Raw genomic sequence first — 21,450 nt, forward strand, 5'->3', positions numbered from 1 at the left:
TAAAACTTCAATAAATATCTGATGATCATCTTCTGAAAAAAAAGAAATCTAATCTGGGCTATCACATACTGCAAAGATGATTTTTGTGTCTATCTGCAACAGTCTATGAATCATAGGGTAGTTTTTTTCTTAATAAATGTTTTGATTTCTTAAAGAAGGGTAGCTTGAACTCAGATAGTGAAGGCTGTAGTGAGCCATGATCATGCCACTGTACTCCAGCCTGAGCCACAGAGTGAGACCCCGTCTGAAAATAAATAAATAAAAATAAAGGCTTTGATTTCACCTCAACTTTTTGGGTCAACTTGCCACAAACACCAGTATTTAAAAAAATACTTCTCATGCCAGGCGCAGTGGCTCATGCCTATAATCCCAGCACTTTGGGAGGCCGAGGTGGGTGGATCACGAGGTCAGGAGATCAAGACCATACTGGCTAACACGGTCAAACCCCATCTCTACTAAAAATAGAAAAAATTAGCCGGGCGTGGTGGCGGGCACCTGTAGTCCCAGCTACTCGGAAGGCTGAGGCAGGAAAATGGCGTGAACCCGGGAGGCGGAGCTTGCAATGAGCCGAGATCGCGCTGCTGCACTCCAGCCTGGGCGACAGAGCGAGACTCTGTCTCATAAAAAAAAAAAAAAAAAAATACTTTTCAAATGGAATGCCATCAAACTTTCCAAGCTGAAAAAAATATATACTTTAAACGTTTTCATATGGCAAAAGTAAATGACTGTAAACATGAATATATCATGTTTACATGTTTATATCATGTTTATCATCACTAATAACTTCTTAGCTAGGATGTAGCATTCTTCAGAGAATATAAGATCAGTTACTTAGGCTCTGAATTGCTATATTCAAGAAAATACTAAGAGTAGCAATAGATAAGAGCAGAGTCATTAAAGACTCATCCTGCTTACTCAATAGTTACCAGCAACTACTTGATATTCCCATTGCCTAGAATACTAACATTAATGGCCTCATTAGAGTAAAGCTTTCGCAGTGGGAATCCACCAAGATATGCCCATCCCCCAACTAAGCAATAATATAACTACATTTTTTTAAAAACCTGAACTTTAATATAGTTGATTAATGGTTGAACTAAGCCAAAGAAAAATAAAGTATAAAACAGCTTATAATGTGATACTGGGTACGTAGAACATTGTAGGGGGGCAGTATTTTGCCTCTATCCTCTTAGTTTTCTTAGGCTAGGCCTGAGAATTAAACTAACCAAAGACAGATCAACAAGAGAAAAGCAAACAAATTAATTTAATATAAGTTTTACACGGCACAGGAGACTTCATAGGAAAATGAAGACCCAAAGATGCAGTTAGAGTTGAACACTTAGATACTGATTTATAGACAAAAGATTAGAAAAAGTTAGACAAAAAGCAGTAAACTATGAAAATGTGACAAGGCAAAGAGGCTTGGGCTAGAGTGTTTTGGGTAGAGAAGGGACTAGGAAGATGAAGGTTCATGTTTGTACAGATTTTCCTTGGCCTCAACTTACCATCCTAGATATGAATGATACTTTCCTTCTGGTATAGGGAGGGAGGACATATTTCACATGGAAATTTCATCCACTGCTTTTACAAAACAGAAGGAAGGTCAGAGTGATCTTCTTGCCCCTGCTGTTTATCAAGTGCCTTTACCTCAAAATAGTTAATAGTTAATATGCCAGAATGGCATGTTTGAGGATGGCATATTCTTTTTTTTTATACTAAAATATCTTTCTATTCCTTGATATAGAGAAATCTTGCATGTTGCCCTTTTTGTATCGGCAGCTTTATTTTTATAAATTTTGCTTTTTTTGTTTCTCAATGACAAAATATGGGAGAAAGTTCATACTGATATTTGTTAAAACTTTGCAACTAACACATTGAGAGTATAGTTTTACATTTTAAATTCCCAATAAGTAATAAGCCACATTGGATACATTTAATCTTTTTCACATTGAATTTGGAAATACTGGTGACATGGCTGTGTGTAGATCAATGCAGATGGCTTTAAGAGGAATTTGCTGACGTTATCATTTTTATGCTCCTTATTAACTACTTTACATCAGTGTCCTTTGTGCTTCTGTCTCTAGCCAAATGGACAAATATAAGTTTAAACTTCACAATATGTAAATAAGAAGAAAAGTAAGTTAAACCCGCACACTGGTGAAAACCACCCAGCGGTGGGGCGTGTCTCGTCATTAGCGCATCCGTGCAACCCAAAACTTCCCCAGACACACTCACTAGATAACTATTGGAGGGTTCACAAATTGTTTAAGGGAAAAAATATTCCAAGAGTTATTTTATCTTTAAATCCACTGAACACTGTGGTATTTCAAATTCTAGATTGGGGGAAGGCCTGCAAAGAGGGACCTTTGGACACCGGGGAAGAAGGAAGGGAAGGAAGTGGAACAGGAGAGACACAAACTGGACGTTTAATCCCTCGCTGCTGATGCACTCTCTTCGATTTCATCACTTTTGACACCCTTCACTACTGTGCTTCCTGTATCTGAACATCCTTGCCCTCTAAATTTACAAAGGTTTTCTACCAAAACTTTCTGACAGATCACTCCATGTGGGGAAGACAGGTGGCCAGGTGGGGTGGAAAAGAGAACAGAGCAAAACTGATGTACTCAGGGAAAAAATCATACCATAGTCTCTATTCCAGAAAGAAAAACTATAACCCACTTAGTCTGGTGGGACTAAGGCTGGAACATATGTGGGACTCTGGATGTGGAAGATTACATTATCCTTTGTGATAGATATAATGCTATAACAATAAGCAAGGTTACAGTTTGGCATATTCTTAACTCCTCTTTCATCTTTCATTCTCTTAACTGACACTTTATTAATCGAAATGTTTCCAACACCACAATGGTACGATAAATCATAACCATAAGAATCCAACCATTTTCTGGATCTTTTCACAGAAATTAGGTTGTCTAGTGTAGGTTTACTGCTATGTATTCCAGTATAGTAATGTTTTTAGCATTGTTTACCTGTGAATAACCTGTATTAGAAATTAAACTATCCCAAGTATCTCAATGACCTAAGCATTTCAGGTATCAAACTATTTATAGTATGATTTTTATATCCATATTCACAGCTAGCATTCTAAATGCAATCACTGGAGTAAAAATAGATTATTTACAAATGTATTATTTGCATAGCATACAAATTTTTAAAGATTCTAAAGTAGCTTAGATCTTTGGACTCTGTTTCTTTAACAAGAAAACATTTCATCCTATGAAACCATCATTCTGAACCATCAGAAAAAAGTTTTTAACTTTTAATTACAAAAAATTTCCAACATCTAAAAAGTAGAGGGAATAGTATAAGAATGTGCATGTATGCATCATCCAGGTCAACAATGAATTCATGGCTAATCTTATTTCCTTTACATGCTGACCTATTTATCCTTACATCAAACTGTTTTTAAGCAAATCCCAGAAATTATGTTGTTACTATGTAAGTATTTCAACATGTATTTCTAAAAGATCTTCAGATTTTAAATACTTGCATAATGTAGGTTCTTGATCATTTTATTTAACTCTTTATACCCTACCAGGAGGCTGGTTTTATAACACAGAATTAAAATACGCTTTAGAAGAACTCCTAGGAGACTCTTCTTGATCATTTACAATATCAACAGCATATGTTTCTATTACCCAAATATTCCTGGCTTCTTCAGGTACTTTCTGGCAGACTCTGACTATAAAATTTTTGTTCTGTTTTTAAGAGTAAAAATTAGACACAAAAGGCAAGTTATAATGTCATAGCTTTAATGATCTCTAGAGTTTAGTTTTCCTCCTTTGCTTTCAAGGGGGAACTGCTCATAAAAAGATCAATTCATTTCTGGAATTAAGATTTACTGAGACAAATTTAGACATTTCACTACAAATACAGATGGAGCTGTAAACAAAAAAGATCAGAACATCAGAAATTCTGCAGCAAAAAAAAATTTGTGATTACCACAGCTTTCAGAGGGAAGACCTTTTGAGGGGAGAAACAGTGAATGTCTACGCTGCTGTCCAGCTTAAAGAGTTTGCTCTTCAAGTCTTTGGACTTAAATTTCAGAGAGCTCCCAAATAAAAGAGTAGAGCTATGCCATTTTTACATCAGCCACTTGTTTCTGGGCATACTCAGAGGAGAGGCATTGAAGAACCTCTTCAGAGCTTTGCTTTCAAAGTTTAATTATGAATGGAATAGCATAGCAGGAAGACAGAGAAATTCAATGTGTGTACATAGACCTCTGTCCACAAGCCAAGATTTTATTTCCAAAGGAACACAGAGCCTTCTCATTGAACAATGCCATGGTTAGCTCATCATACTGACACAGGGCCTGTGCCAGGACATTTAAGCCTTTCGATGTTCCACTATTCATTACTCCCTGATGCTTGCCAAAGACCAGACTGAGCCCATTCAGTATAAACTTAGTGCTGGGCCCAATCAAAGGAGGTCAAGGAAAACATGAACAAGTGTTTTGTATGCAGAATACAGCCACTGGCAATGTCTATTAATGTAACAGTTCTCAGCTAATTCTTCTCATTTAGAAAATGGCTTTTGAACTAAATTGAGTTACCTCTCTGCCTTATTTCAACACTAAGAGATACAAAAAGAGGAGAAAATGTTTATAATTAGCCATTTTAAAATATACTTTGTGATAGTAATTTCCTAAACAATCTTCTCCCACGCTTCTCAATAGTGCATGGGCAGGGAAAAGTATTGGACAAAAAGTACCAACTTTTAATTACCATCTACACTAATCTGTGGCTTTTAACTAACAAAAATGTTTCAAAGCTACTAAAAATACAGAATTGACTATACAGGGCATGCCACTTAAGTTTGGGAGAAATGCTAAGGATATACTTTGCAAAAAGTTCAAAGTAGACATCACAGAAGCAAAAAATTCCTTGAGAAAGTGGCACATTTGACAGAGACCTGTGTGAATGGGTTCACAGGTTCCCAGGGCAGCTGCACTCCAGGACTAGGGCAGTTGGTGCAGCAGGGAATAAAAGTAGCTGGGGCCCAAGTGAGATGAGTTGCATTCATTTCGGCAGCTTGTACTCTGCCCCAAGGAAGAAGGATTAAATTCAGCCTTGAGAGAGAGATGGCAATTAAAGTGTTTCTGTCTCCAAAGAGGGAGATTCATGGAGTCTGAATCTGGAGAGACACAGAGGGCATAGGAGAGCCTGGTCCCAAAACAAAAACTCAGAAGTGACTTAGCACTATTTTTAAATGCTAAAATCTTCAGTTCCGTATCCGTTTTCAGTATCAAATTAAGAATATAAGTTATTACAAATTTTAATTTTCTTCTACTAAAAATGACTTTATGTCTATCATATTTTTAGAACTGAGGTAGCCAAACCATGAGTTTGGAAGGTAGCCAAATTCATGGTTCCAATCAGACAGACCTGAATTTTAATTCTGATTAAACCTTTGTGAGATACTGATTCCTTATCTATACAATGAAAATAACGCCTACATTATTGCATTTAAAGTGTGTGTTGTGGTGGGTGGGGTATCTCCATTTTAGCTTAGGCTACTCTGTTGGTCAGAAAGGCTCCAGACCACAGCAACTGTGTTACTTTTGGCTTCTCTTTTGCTTTCATTTAAGTTCACCATTGCACAATGGTGCGTGTAGATATACAGTACAAAATAAATGCAAGACAAAAACCTTCATGAAAAGATACTTCTGCAAACACACACTCAGGAATAATGCCTCCGTGTGTGTCATTAATGTTTAACCATCTAAAGAATTCCTGGCAGAATAAATATATAAATAATATATCTTGTAAGATAGAGAAATCTTAAGACAAAGCAATTTTCTCAAGGCATTTTTTTCTGCCAATAACATTTATTATTCTAAACACTGTAAAGCATAGTTGAGAAACTAAAAGATATAACATCAACTAATAGCACAAGGTAAAATATGTTATAAACACCACAGTGAAGCTAATCAGAGTGGGGGATGATATTTGCCATAAGAATTACTGGATACTTTGAAAATATGTATAACATCTTGTGAAGCTGTAGGACTATTTCATTTTTCTGTCTCTAAAGGTTTTATTTTATGTGAGCCAGTTAATCTGTCTTTGCTCTGCTTATAACCATCAGCTGTGAATTCACTTGGGCAGACTTTGGAAAGCAATCAGAGCAAAAGAGACCCATTTCATCAGCTTTATACAATTATGCAAAAGGTAACCTGTATTCAGTAATTCAATTTCTAAAAGTTCAGGAAACTTCCTGCAGCTTATGGTTTTAAGCTGCAGCCATTCTGCTTTCCAGTGGCATAAAGAACTTTAAAATTCAAATAGCATTCATTAGAAAATTCACAAAGTCAGACCACTGCCTGTTTCAAAAACAACACATTTATTTGCTACTGTTAAAAATGATCTTTTGGTCAGTGGATCCTATCGCTGCTATCGTCAATGTGAACCTTTAGTATAAAATACTATTAATCTAATTTAGGAAAAAATAAAATATAACAGTCTTTGTGAGAATCAAAAGTAAACAAACATATGTCAAAAGATTATTTTTTAGCTTTTATGTCATGTATTTTTCAGGCAATCTCATACTCCTGTAGTAAAACTTTTTATTTTTCAACTGTTTCAGGACAAAGAAGAGATATTCTCTTTCATTTACACACAAAGCTTATCTTTTTCCTTGATGGAATAGGTATTTTGGGAAGCCAGTAGGGCTTTTATTATAGTCAAAAGGATAAAAGGTCTCTTCCGTAGTTTTTGTATTGACTACATGTATTTGACTTCTCAAAAAGTTTCCCTTCATTTACCCTTTCTCTCAGTCCCCAACCAAGTCACTGTTATACTTTTTGTTGATTTACCCTTTTTATTCCCCAATACCTGCTATCCTTTTCCCTCATTTTACAAAGCAAATTGTGCCAGACAGTATGCCTTATGCTGGGTCTTCTCAAATTTCTGACATCAATTTTATTCTTTCTGCGACCAATTTTGCTGTTGTTGTTGTTGTTTTTTGAGATGGAGCTTTGCTCTTGTTGCCCAAGCTAGAGTACAATGGCACGATCTCGGCTCACTGCAACCTCTGCCTCCTGGGTTCAAGCAATTCTCCTGCCTCAGCCTCCCGAGTAGCAGGGATTACAGGCATGCGCACCCACGCCTGGATAATTTTTTGTATTTTTAGTAGAAACAGGGTTTCACCATGTTGGCCAGGCTGGTCTCGAACTCCTGACCTCAGGTGATCTGCCTGCTTTGGCCTTCCAAAGTGCTGGGATTACAGGCATGAGCCACCATGCCCAGCCCTGCAAATAAATATTAATTTTACATGCAATTGTACTTCCAAATGTTATTTTCATTAGAAAGATTACCTATAGTGAAAATAGTCAATCCTCTAAGACTTCTCTTGAATTTATAGACTTCTCTTGAATTTACAGAAGATCACACTAAGTATAGGCTCAAAATGTCCAATTTAACCAACACTTACTGAGTACCTCCTACAGAGCAGAGCTCTGTGCATTCCTGATGGAGAAGAACAAAAGTTTAAGAGTTAAGATATAGTCTCTGTCCTCCAAGATGTGTCTTATTTTAATTGGAGGAGTAAGACTAATCCACATAAAAACATTAAATAAAAACAAATAAAAAGTAAGTGAGTCATTCAGTGAGTGCAATAGATGACCCATAGTTTTGTGACAAAGCAAGTGCACAGCAACATATATGGGATATTCTCATTTGTGTCAAAAATATATTTGGATATATATTTAAAATGACTGGAAGGTTACACATAGAGTACTTTGGGGAGTACACAATTCTGTTTTGTTTTGTTTTGTTTTTTGTTTTTGTTGTTGTTGCTGTTTTTTGAGATGGAGTCTCGCTCTGTTGCCCAGGCTGGAGTGCAGTGGCACGATCTCGGCTCACTGCAATGCCCGCCTCCTGGGTTCATGCCATTCTTCTGCTTCAGCCTCCTGAGTAGCTGGGACTACAGGTGCCCGCCACCATGCCCAGCTAATTTTTTGTATTTTTAGTAGAGACGGGGTTTCACCGTGTTAGCCAGGATGGCCTGGATCTCCTGACCTTGTGATCCACCCGCCTCAACCTACAAAAGTGCTGGGATTACAGGTGTAAGCCACCACACCTGGCCCTGATTTTTTTAATGTATGAATTGCTTTTTCTATCAAAAAACAGCAGTAAATAAAAAGGATTCTAATGAATGAAGAAAGAGAAGAGAAGGCTTCTTGGAGAAGGCGCAACTGAAGTGGACCTTGCAGGCTGGACAAGAATAATGGGCCAGGCCAGTGGCACAAAGAGGGCAAAACACAATGGAAAGAAAGTTGATGGCACTTGTGAAAGATTATAATTGTGTCAATTTGGCTTCAAAAGATGATTCAGGCAAAACTGTGGTAGAAAAGTCTGGCTGTTGTAAACCAGTGAAGGCTTTGGCCACATGCTGTTTTTAAGACATTAGATCTTGCATATGTTCTCAAAGTTGCCTTTATCTGAAAAGAAGGTAAAGGAGAAAACACAGCTTTCTTTGGATACATACTCAAGTTATAAGAATAAATAAGAAAACTGTGGAAAAACAATTTAAATACTAGAAAAGAAAAAGAGCCACATAGTCATCTCTTAATTATCCATGTATGTCGATTATCTACTTCATTTATTATCCTAGACAAATTATAAAATTCTTCCCAAATGGAACGGACCAGGAGACAAACTTTGCTTTCAACTTTTCTGCTAATACAACTAACTTTAACTACCCATTACAAAGACAGAAAGGAAATTTAAAACGTGTTTAGGGTTTATATCTTATTAGGGAAAGGCCATTAAGGCAAAATTATTTAATATCTCCCCTTATTTATTTACTTAAGAAATATGCATCAAACAGAGAGTAAAATGGAGGGAGACTGAAAAGGAACAGGAAGAAGAATCTTATCTTCTAATATATTTTACATATTGCTTTACTGGATCATTGCCGGAAAGCAAGGGTTAATCCTATTTTAAATAGGGGGATACTGAAGCTCACAGAAGTGAAGAGAATGATTTATTCAAGGTCATTCAAGCAGTAAGTGCTAAACTGGGACTCACACCAATTCTTCTAAGTTTAGGGCTCTTCCTACTATACCAGAGGTACCATCTCCACCATAGTCTATAGCAGGGAAAAACTGAGCATGTAGAACAAGCAAGCAGGACAGGTTTCTAGTTCCTCTAAATGTGAAAATTAATGAAAATAAAATTGAAAAGACAGATAATAACAAGTGTTGGCAAGAATGTGTAGAAATTAGAACTCTTAAACTCTGCTAGCAGGATTATAAAATGGTGCAACCACTCTGGAAGAGAGTCTGGGAGTTCCTCAGAATATTAAATGTAAAGTTACCATAAGTCCCAGCCATTCTACTCCTAGGTATATATCCAAGAGAAATGGAAACATATGTCCACACCAAAATGTATATACAAATATTCACAATAGCAAAAAAGTAGAAACAACCAGAATGTCTATCAGCTAACGAATAGACATGTGGTATATCAATGGAATATTATTTGGAAATAAAAAAAATAAAGTTTGAAAGTGAATACATGCTACAACATGGAAGAACATTTAAAACATGGTTTTATGTGAAAAAAGCCAAACATAAAAGGGTACATATTATATTACAGTATTCCACTTACATGAAATGTCCAGAATAGGCAAATCCATAGAGACAAAAAGTAGATTGGTAGTTGCCAAGGGCTGAGGAAAACGAATAAATCAGGAGTGATGCTATGGGTTACAGAATTTCTTTTGGGACTGATGAAAATTTACTGAAATTAGATAGTAGCAAGAGTGAATATACTAAACTGTGAATATACTAAATATGAATATACTAAACCACTGTGAATATACTAAAACCACGGAATAATACACCTGAAATGGGTGAATTTTGTGGTATGTAAATTACATCTCAATGAAGTTATTTTTTAAAGAGGTGAAAAAAATTAAAGGAAATGCTCAGAAAATTGGAAAAATGGAAAATATTATAAAAATCAATTATGTAAAATTTCTTCCTTAAAAATATCTGAATTTAATTTTATTTATTTTTTTGAGACAGAGTCTCACTCTGTCACCCAGGCTGGAGTGCAGTGGTGAGATCTCAGCTCATTGCAACCTCCAACTCCTGAGTTCAAGCAATTCTCCTGCCTCAGCCTCTCGAGTAGCTGGGATTACAGGCATGTGCCACCATGCCTGGCTAAGTTTTGTATTTTTAGTAGAGACAGAGTTTCTCCATGTTGGTCAGGCGGGTCTTGAACTCCCGAACTCAGGTGATCCGCCCACCTTGGCTTCCCAAAGTGAAAACCTCTTTTAAATACAACTACGAAAAGTATATTATTTTGGTGTTTTCTGTTAATTAGATGAAATAATGACACAAATGCTTTTTAACTGTTAAGCAAAGTGTCTACATGATCAGTCATTAATTTATAATTCACTTTCCTTTGAAGCTTGACAATTTCACTTTGTTAGATTCCTTTAAGAGAAATCTCGGCCGGGCACGGTGGCTCAAGCCTGTAATCCCAGCACTTTGGGAGGCCAAGGTGGGCAGATCACGAGGTCAGGAGATTGAGATCATCCTGGCTAACACGGTGAAACCCCATCTCTACTAAAAATACAAAAAATTAGCCAGGCATGGTGGCAGGCACCTGTAGTCCAGCTACTCAGGAGGCTGAGGCAGGAGAATGGCGTGAACCCGGGAGGCGGAGCTTGCCATGAGCCGAGATGGCGCCACTGCACTCCAGCCTGGGCGACACAGCAAGACTCTGTCTCAAAAAAAAAAAAAAAAAAAAAAGAAAGAAAAAAAAGAGAAATCTCATTCTCATTCTGTTCAAAATCTTCCAATGGCTTTCCACTGCACCTAGAATAAAATCCAGACCCCTTTGCATGACCTGTTAGGCCCAGCATAATCTGCCTGTTGGCTTGCACCCCAACCTTATTTGCTACCTTTCCTTCCTTCTCTGATTCGGTCTGGCTATACTGCCCTCCGTTTTGTTTCTCAAACACACCAGTGTGTTTCTGCTTCAAGGACTTTGTACATACTGTTTACTCATTTATCCATGTGGCTTACTCCTTGATTTTACTTAAGTTTCTGCTTCAGTGCTAGCTCCTCCATGATAACCTACCTTCTACATCCATTTAATCTCTTATAATTTCTTACCACTATGTGATGTAAAGAATATTTCTATTTGTCCATTATCCATTTCCTGCTGGAATATAACCCCACAAAGACAGTGTAGTTTTGTTTTATTCACTGCTGTAACTCCAGTGCTAACAATAGGGAAATCAACAGTATTTGTTAAATAAGTAAATAAACAATCAGATGAACCTTAATGAAAGTGTTTAGAAAACTATAAAGTATCATGAGCTCTTTAGATATAGGATTCAATTTGGGGCACTTAGGGCTGCATATCTAGTACGTTTAAAGGTTTGATAGATTCATGAATGAATGAAGTTGTTATGTCTAAGAATAATCATGTTAGGATAGATCTATATATTTAAATAAAGACATGGGTAGCAATTACCAAAGGTTTCTTAATTTTTCCTTTAGTTTTCTACTGTAAAAAAAAAACTTTGTTATCCTCTCCAATTTTTTCAGCACTAAGTAGAACACTCCTTAGAAATCCTGGATCTGTGTCCTTACTTAAAACAAGGCAAGTTAGGAAAAGCACCCCCATTATATCTGGTTCCCCAGTGGGCCAAAAGACTCACACTTTGTTTTTTTTGTTTTGTTTTGTTTGTTTTTGAGACAGAGTTTCGCTCTTGTTGTCCAGGCTGGAGTGCAATGACGTGATCTCGACTCACTGCAACCTCCGCCTCCCGGATTCAAGCGATTCTCCTGCCTCAGCCTCCTGAGTAGCTGGGATTACAGGCATGCGCCATCACGTCCGGCTAATTTCATATTTTTTAGTAGAGACGGGGTTCTCCATGTTGGTCAGGCTGGTCTCAAACTCCTGACCTCAGGTGATCCGCCCACCTTGGCCTCCCAAAGTACTGGGATTACAGGCGTGAGCCACTGCGCCCAGCCAAGACTCACACTTTCAAAGACCTATTGGGAAAGTAAAAAAGGAGAACAGTAAGGGAAATACCTGAGATTCACAAAAGGAGGGACAAAGAGTAATGGAGAGAATTGATGAGGGTCAGGACACACTTCCCCAAAATATGGTACCTTGGCATTTGAGAAAACAGCAGAAGGAGGAAGGTCACTCTCACCTTCCCCATGTCCTTTTTCTGACCTTCCCCTGAAGCAGGTCATAAGATCTTCATGTGAGGGGTGCCCATTCTATATCCACAAGAAAGGAACATCCTCATGACTGATGATACAGGGACACAGAGAAGAATCTCAACAAACAAGACTTGCTAAGTTCTTCCCAGTTTATTACCATTAGATCATAACCCTTTTGTCCAATCACACTTCTCTGTATTGACTGACTTTTTCATCAAACCTAGCATAAAAAATATACAGGTTTACCTGTTTCTTTAGGTTTTAATTTCCTTATGAAGGCCACTATGTCACATAAAACTTATATTTAAATACATTTGTATTTTTTTTTCTTGATAGGCTGTCTTGTTATAGGGGTCTCAGCCATGAACCTAGTAAGGGATAAGAAGAGAAATTTCTTTCCCCCACAGAATGGAATACCAGTTAGTGCCCCACTCCCAGATTCCCATACTGTGCTATAGGAATCTTTAATTACATTATTGCATTAGCTCAATGTAAACAATGTATATCAATACAAGAGCAATACATGATTAAGATGTTCTGAGACATCTTTGATCACAATACTACATTTTATCTGAATCACTTTTCAAACATCAAATTCATTCAGTCCATAGAAGGCGGGGTCGTGGGGTTGAGGGAGAGAACACTTCCATTCTATTAAAATCAGAGAAAGAATTCCTTTTCCTTATAATGAATATTTCCATCTAAAAGTCTGCCATATGACTGAGTCAGATACCTTCATTCTCTTCTAGGTTACAGGTAAATAAGTGATTAAGATCATAGCCTATCGTACCACACAGCTCCTAAATGGGAAGGGTGTGCCCGTAGCTCACATCTGCTCCTTGGCCAGCCAAGCAAAACTCTCACTGTTCTGTCAGTACTCATTCTCACTCACTTGCTTTAAAATCCAGTGTTTTACTGGGTTCAAGAACACTCAAGCAGAACCTGAGCATAATTTTGAATTAATCTCTTATAAGATCCTCTCTTCAAGTTTAATTTGAAAGAAATTCTTCAGTAATACAGCCTATTTATTTATATTAACAACTGAAATAGACTAAAGTACATATTTCTAAATACAGAATTTCTGAAATTTCTTAACTAGCTATTAATGGAAATAATTGCGGTACATTACAGCTATGTCATACAAAAAAAAACCTATGAATTAATGCATGTATTCATAAACAAAATTGCCACTTGAATGTGGGAATTAGATTTTAATTAATGGGCTCTTTTTATCAAATTTGTAAACAATTTACCATTTGAAAGTAGCTTCCTATTTAGAACCCTAGTTTCCACACAGAGGAAAAGAAGGCACAAGATTAAATGATTTCCATTTTTCTATGCTGAGTAATGTACAATTTTTTCAAAGTATTCTTTATTTTCTTGTTTAAAAATTTGTTATTTTTTACGTGATTCATAACCTGCCAATCCTACTGCAGCTTCCTTTCTTTTTCAGTATATTAGCATGCAGAAAAAACGGGCAAATTTGTGCCTCAAAATTTTCACAGTGCCATTATTTGCTGTACCTAGTTGTTTTTTTTTTTTTTTTTTTTTTTTTTTTAGGAGAAAAAGCCCTGCACATCTTTATTAGGATGGCATTTGATTTTTTGTATTAACCATCTAAAGAGTGGTTAAACTAAAATATCATAATAATTATTAAACTAGGTACTAAGCCTCCCTTTCCTCCTCCCTAATACATTGAATAGTCCACATTCACCAGCATCAAGTCTCTTTTACTAGGACAATGGCAACAAGAAATCTTCAACAAGTGCTGGCCTGACCCCTTTCCTTTTTCTACAGCTCCAGCTGAGCAGCAGAAACTGCTTGAAATTCAGCAATCACATTTCTCACTGTTCCAGAATGACCTATTTCGCACTAGAATGAACCAGTGAATTCATACATATAAATAACTATCTGCAGACCCTGCTTTTCAAAACATGAACAGAAATAAGTAAAAAGAAGAAAAAAAAGAAAGAAAAGAAAAGAAAAAGAAGAAAGGGGGAGCAGCAGTTACAAATGAAGGTTTGATTGGATTGGTATTTTTCAATAGTTTGATATGATAATTAGAAACAAAACAAGACTATATAACTAAGATATCAATATTATATTTAAAGTTTTTTGGAATCGTCAATAAATAATATTCATGACAGTTCAAACTAAAATAAGTCAGATTATTTTTCTCTAAAACACACATCATCATATTATTATTTATTTAAGCTATCTTTTCTTGGAAACTAAGAAAAAAGGCTGTAAGCATTTCCTAGCAGAATATGCCTATAAATTAGCTACACTATCATTCATTCTTAAGTATTTATTGAATGCTGTATACAAGATCTAGTTATATGCTACATCCTGCAAACACAAAGTTTCTAAGATCTTCTGATCTCTCAGGATAATCTCCAATTATAATAATCTTTTAATCTCAGTCGGTGTAAAAAACTGTCTGTACATGTTAGCTTTTTCAACTAGTCTATGGGACCACACTTTATTCATCTCTGTATTTCCAATAATTAATAAAATCCTATTACATAATTAACTCTCAATAAATGTTTACAAATGGATTGATTACTTAGTCACTGCCCTTGATCTTACAGAAGTTCAAGCAGTGTTCAGAGAAGCCAGTATATAGATCATGTTAGCTCTCTGTCATAAATCTGTTGACACACATTGAACAAGGGGTAATGCTGCACAATAATATCTGAGAGAAGGGAGACAAATGAGGACAGCCATATACATAAGTAAAACGCTCACTGTCTGGAGAGAGTTTCCAGATGTGGCAAGGGGAAGGAGATCCCAAACAGAGCCCAACAGTCTTGCTTGGTTTAGGAGACAGAGTTTAGGGCTCTAGGATACCAAGGTGGCCAGAATATGCTGGGAAGAGTGCCAGAAAGGAGGTAGATGCACAGAAAGGGCAAGTGAGCAAGCTCTGGAGATAGGCACAGTCCAATTGAGTCTTTGGTTGAATACTGGTCTGGTCATATAAAAAAGAAAACTACTGAGGCCAGAGAAAGAACTATCATTAAGGAATAAGTGGGAAATATCTGGAGCTTATAAAGGCCTGGGAGTACTTGATACTTCATGAGCTTGGATAAAAATGACCTGCTAATTCCCAGGGCATTGAGTCAATGGCTCAGAAGGGCAATGCCTCACTAGTGTGGCTGAATTAGCCCTTGACTAAACACTGTTCAGGATTTACCCATCAAACTGTACCCAAGTAACTTTAATTCTTCCCAGAACAAGGCCCAGAAATATTTAAAGAATTTTTTTAAAAATCAATACCAAACATCGTCATATTCACAATGTTGGTCATCTGGTCAAAATTACTAGGCATGAAAAGAAACAGGAAACCATATCCCATAATGAGGAGAAAAAACAATCAATATAAATAGACATATAAATGACATAGGTGATAGAATTAGTAAACAAGGCATTTAATCAGGTATTAAAATATATTACTGCTCAAGAAGGAGAAGGAATGCATGACCATGATCAAGAGTGAAATGAAAGTTGTAAAAAGATCCAAATCAAACTTCTACAGATGAAATGGTATGCTAATATGCTTCAAGGTCAAAATATTCTAAATTTAACAAATATTGTATTTTCATAAAACTTTACTTCCTCTGATACCTTCTGATATTTTAACTCTAAAATAGGGGTAAAGTGGGAGTAGATATTATGTCACATCTCACTGGTCCCAAACTTTTTCTTAGTTCACCATTCGTATTCTTAATTAATCTTTCTAATATTCTTCATCTATTCTACCTCCATTTACAGACAGAAAGTCATACTCCTAAAATTGCCTAGCAAATAGTGATCAAGTTGACTGCAATCTAGAGTTTGCTAATAACTCCCCCAGTCCTTCTCATACTTCTTACTTACACCCAGACCACTTTTATCCAGACTTGGCAGTACTGCAGGGAAGGTACAGGCAGGGCATCAGAGACACGTGTTCCCATCTGAACTCTGTCTCTGTCTAAAGACCACATGGGCATGTGGCTAACCTGACTACATCTCAGTCTCTTTATTTTCTAAATTAAAAGATGGGATGTAATCTGCAATTTTAAAACACATTTTAACTACTGAGCCTTTAAATCTAATATGCAAGAGAGATAGATGCTATGCTAAGTTTGCATTATGTATATATATTTAAGAAAACAATTTTTCCAACATATGCACATATGTGTATATATGCTATACACATATATATACATATAAATAAATTTTTCTTCCAATGTATCGAGAATGAAAGGAAATATGAACGGAGGTAATAAATGTGAGCAAATCCAGTAAAGTAAATGAAAAATATGGGCAAGTGGACAGAAAAAAAGTAATTGAGATGTCCTCTGATGGAGGACAGCTACCGAGGCACTCTCAGAGGCACCACTGAAAAGTAGTAAATCTCTCTGAGAAATGTCCCCATTGAACTATACATTCCTCACATTAAAAATGTACAATTTTAGGTATACCTATTTTAAAATTCTCTTTTCTTGTTAATCTGGAAAGTCTGTCCCCAGAATCATTCTATACCATATACCTGTCTTCTCTGACATAATCCCTAAACACTACACTTGAAATAGTCATGCCAGGAATTAAGCTGTGTATAACTATTCTTCAGAAAATTGGTTTTTCAAAAGAAAATGTGCATCAGAATTAAAGCATAATTAATTAAGAAATATCCATTTCAGTTACTTCTATTTTTAGAACTTTTACATGTAGAACAAATGTATAATTATTAATTTTGAGTCATTTAAACAGAATAATCCTTTGTATGTCTCTTTCAGTTATACAAATAGACTTGTGGCAGTCAACTATTTGCATTACACAGCAGTGCTGTATACGAAGGTCATGAAGCTAATCTTCATTACCATTCTGTAATAAATAAACAAGAAAGTACCCCTCCCAAAGAGTTTATACTCCATTGTACGAACAAAACATGTACATATTTTACATAATCCAGTTCCCAGAACTTTACAATTGTTTATTTATTGTGCATAGTAACCATTTGCTTACTCTTAAAGTACTTCTGATTTGTTTTTGTATCTTAGTGAGTTTATTCCACTCAATTCCCTATAAGTTGTCTCTGGTTTCCAAATTATTATAAATTCAGTATGACATCAAGCATAAATCATCATTTATATTAATTGAGTGTTATTGTTAATGAAAGACAATTAGGTACACATCAATAAATGTCTGATTCAAACAAATTAGGCAAGAAAATAATTTTATAGCCTATAATGAGAAATAAAGTTGTTGTGTGTTCAGTAGCCCCACATTCTTTGTTTGTGATGGTGTAGGATACTAAGTGACTTTTATATTCTTATTTGTGGACATTTGTTTTTCAAACTATGTATATCAGAAAGACATTCAAACGGGCAAAATTTACCCTGATACTGAGTGGGGCACACAAATGCTTGGCACATTGAAAATGCTTCAAGCTTGGTTGGCTTTTCAATGCCTGTAAAGAGAATTAGAGATAGGCCACTGAATGCTAATCACACTACTGCATCTATTCACCACATTTAAATTCTTAGGGTGAACATATTTATCATTGGCTTGTGATGCCACATCATTTTTTAATATTGCTTTCAAGCTGCTGGATAGAATTTCATGTCCTAAGTCCAGAGAAACAAGGTAAATGACAAACATGTTGCAGCTTTCTTATCTGGAATATTAACAGAGTGTCTCTAATCCTATACAGAAATGTAGTCCAAAAAATGTAGTGATTTCAATATGGTGTGCACTCTTTTAAGTGTATACAAGATCATAATCACCAAGCAATTTTTTAAATGACTGCATCAATTACCTGACAATTGGGCAAATTCAAGACGTATTTAAAGAAAACCTGAAGAACGATGATTAGGAAATATAGGAAGGTGTCTATTGTCCAAGTGCAATAACCTGCTAGAACAGTAAGTACTCAAGTAAGGCAAACAAAAGTATTCACCTCTTCCTAGTACCCCGAGGAAAATCAGAATGTTCAGACTGAGAGAAAAAAAAGAGAAACAGGAGAAGCATGGGCTTTATTCACTATTTTTTTTAGCCTAAGTTAGTTTTTAAAATATGAGAATTGAGTATATATATAGGTTGAAGCTGATACAAAAAATTATAGTATTTAAAAACTTTTTTAAAAAAGCTCACGCTATCATATATATAAACTTAGTCCTTAAATTCTAGAACTGACCTTATTTTTTACACTAACTGTTTCTATGTAAATCTCATTGGCTCAATTCATTACAAAATTGGTGAGGTAGGCACTGAGGCAAATTGAAAAGGACAGGACACTAGATAGAAGTGGTCGTCAACACTCAGCTCAACCTGCTGGGGGGGAAGAAGAAATGCAGACACAGTATTTTCACATCTTTCCATCTTTAAGGAAAAAAGAAAGAAGAGTAAAATCTCCCAGTTTTTAAATATTTACAACTAATTAAAGGTTGAAAAAGTTTTTTCCCTGAGTAGTTCTACAAAGTGACCCACATATACACACCATGTCAGTAAAGAGTAACTGAGCAAGATGAAAAGCAGTAAGAATTAGAGCTATTAGAGATGAAAGAGAAGGCCCCAAGATATCTTCTCATCTGGCCCCCTGCCTGCAGACAGGTAAGATATTCATCTAGTTTAAAAGCTGAGGCAGTCAAGGCTCAGAGATTAAAATGAGCTTGTCCAAAATCACACCGAAAGTAAATAACATAACAGGCTGACCAGCTTCCATGACTGTTTTTGTTTGTTTTTAAGCTAAATAACCACTGGCTTGGAAATTTTACTGAATAAGTCATGGCCTGAAAAAAGATGAAAAGATCTAACAAAAATTTTGAAATAAAGGTGACAGTGAATCCCCATAGAAAGAATGTAGTAAACAAAAAAGAAAACAGAAACAAGAAAAATACTAAAGTTAAGAAAGCATATAATAAGGAGCATAGTAAGGGTTTCTCTGCCTTGTATCCATAAAATTACTAAAGAATAGTGGTCTAGGAGAAAGAACAACAAAATATAAAGCAAGTGGAGAATCAAGTTAGGTAGTTAAGAGGTTAATATGCAATCCATGGGAGGGTAGTGAATATCATTAATTCAAACTGGGCAATTAAAAATAATAAAACAGGGCCAGGTACAGTGGCTCACGCCTGTAATCCCAGCACTTTGGGAGGCCAAGGAGGGCAGATCATGAGGTCAAGAGATCGAGACCGTCCTGGACAACATGGTGAAACCCCGTCTCTGCTAAAAATAAAAAAAAAATAAAAAAAAAAAAATTAGCTGGATGTGGTGGCATGCGCCTGTAGTCCCAGCTACTCAGAAGACTGAGGCAGGAGAATCGCTTGAACCCAGGAGGCAGAGGTTGCAGTGAGCCGAGATCACACCACTGCACTCTGGCCTGGCGACAGAACGAGACTCCGTCTCAAAAATAAATAAATAAATAATAAAATAATAATAAAGCAGGTTAATAAGATAAAGAATAATGAGATGACAGATGAATAATACAGTTTTCAAAAAAAATATGTGCACAAAAAATTCTTATCATTCAAAAAAACAGCTCAGATAGATCCATCCTGGGATTAACACCCAGGTCTTTAACTCCCAATCTGGCCAGCAGCCTTGTATCCTCAGCTTTAGCAGGACTGAGAGGGTAATTCTCTGCCCTACAGGTAGGTGACCCTACAATCAGAAAAGGGGAGAGAATACATTTAAAAAAAAATGGGTGAAAACAATAATTTTTATAATTTTGTTAGGGCTGCAGATATTTCATTTGTTATTTCAAGTGTATGAAACGTTTAAGAGAATCTGACACATTGGGAAATCAATTTAAGGCTTGTAGTTTTTATTTAAAATATTTAAGGCGATTCACTAGTAGTAATCTTGTCATTTTAATTTTAAATACTTAAGGACAGTTTGATTGACTAAGTTGATATACAGTGTTTAAAAACTGATTGACTAATGCATACATTTGGCTTTCAGTGTGAAAGTGGTGTTTAAGTGCTCAGGAAGACTTGCATTAGATTTGTAAGGCTGCCTTCCCAGAGATTGAGAGTGCCTGGGAAAATTAAGCATATTGGGGGTTACAGTTTGAAAAGTCTAAAGGAATGCAATTAATCAAGTTTGAAAACGATGTGAAATGTTTAATAGAATTTAGTCTGTCAAATGTATAAGCTAACTGATCGCTAATTAAGGAACAAATGAAAAAGAATGTTTTAAATATAACCCTAAATTACTAGATTTATGAATAAAATAAGATATATAAATTGAGCTTAAAGGCTTACGAAAACTTGGCTTTATAATTTAAAATTTTTAAAAATGTTAATTACAACACAGTAACTATGAGTATGCCTTTCACATACAAAAGACCCTCAAAGATTAAAATCCCAAATGACTATGAAGATGACATTAATTTCTCCAGTCAAAAGATGAGCATTTTTCCAAAAATGCTGAGGTATTAATAGGTAGTCCATGAGGAAAAGGGATCTGTGGTTCGGGAAAAAAAAAAAAAAAAAAGCTCAAGAAGGAGCTACTAACTACACCCCCTCTCAGAAATCCTTGGCCTATATTATAAAGGTTTTGAGAAGGCCTGCAATTAAGAAATGTTTCATATTTCAGTTTTTGACACAGGAGTTCATGGATGCTTATTAACATCTTGCAGAATTGCCAGAGATGCTCTGGAAAGCAGTTTGGGAAGCCCTACATTAGACAGCTGGGAAAAAACTCCTTTAAGTATTCTTCTTTGTCAGCATACTAGAAACCGTAAGGAATGAAAAAGCAGGAGATGGAGGGAGGTTGAAGTTTCCATTATTTGGCATTACCACATTAACACCTGGCAGGTAGGCTAACTTAATGACATGGTATAGTTCTACCTCAGGATTTTTTCATGTATTCCCAGTGTTCAAAGCTACTGTTTGTGCTTTCCTGAGTATAACACTTAAGCCTGTTCTCTTCTTAAAACTCCATGCATATGTAAGATTTTCACTGTAACCTACATCCTGGATGATTCCAAAATCCTTATCGCCAGTCCTGACTTCCATCTTCAGATTCAAACCCAACTGAGTAAGGGACATCCCTGCCTGGTGGACCTACAATAACTTCAAATTCAACATGTTTAAAACCGAGTCCATTCTTTTCCATCCAAAAGTTGTTTGTGCTGCAACTTTCCACAGTTCTGTTACAGTATCCCATCTACCCAGGTGCTCAAGCTAAAAACTTGAGAAAATTTTAGAGTCCCTCATCTCCCTCAGCCTCCACATGGGTAAGATCTTTTG

General features: G+C 36.1%; 1 protein-coding gene across 2 annotated transcripts in view; it reads right to left on the minus strand.

Moving 5' to 3' along the window:
* Positions 1-21,450, minus strand: part of FBXL17 (F-box and leucine rich repeat protein 17) — a 533,333-nt gene that overhangs the window by 240,639 nt on the left and 271,244 nt on the right. The window contains exon 7 of one of the 2 annotated variants that reach the window (XM_063612883.1): positions 8,218-8,461. The exons of the other annotated variant lie outside the window; for it this stretch is intronic. Within the exon in view, the coding sequence (XP_063468953.1) occupies positions 8,458-8,461 (4 nt within the window). The 3' untranslated portion in view covers positions 8,218-8,457. Of the gene's footprint in view, positions 1-8,217; positions 8,462-21,450 lie in introns of those variants that run through there. 2 annotated transcript variants of the gene reach the window in all.

The sequence above is a fragment of the Symphalangus syndactylus genome, chromosome 11 (genome assembly GCF_028878055.3).
Source record: "Symphalangus syndactylus isolate Jambi chromosome 11, NHGRI_mSymSyn1-v2.1_pri, whole genome shotgun sequence".
Lineage (NCBI taxonomy): Eukaryota > Metazoa > Chordata > Mammalia > Primates > Hylobatidae > Symphalangus > Symphalangus syndactylus.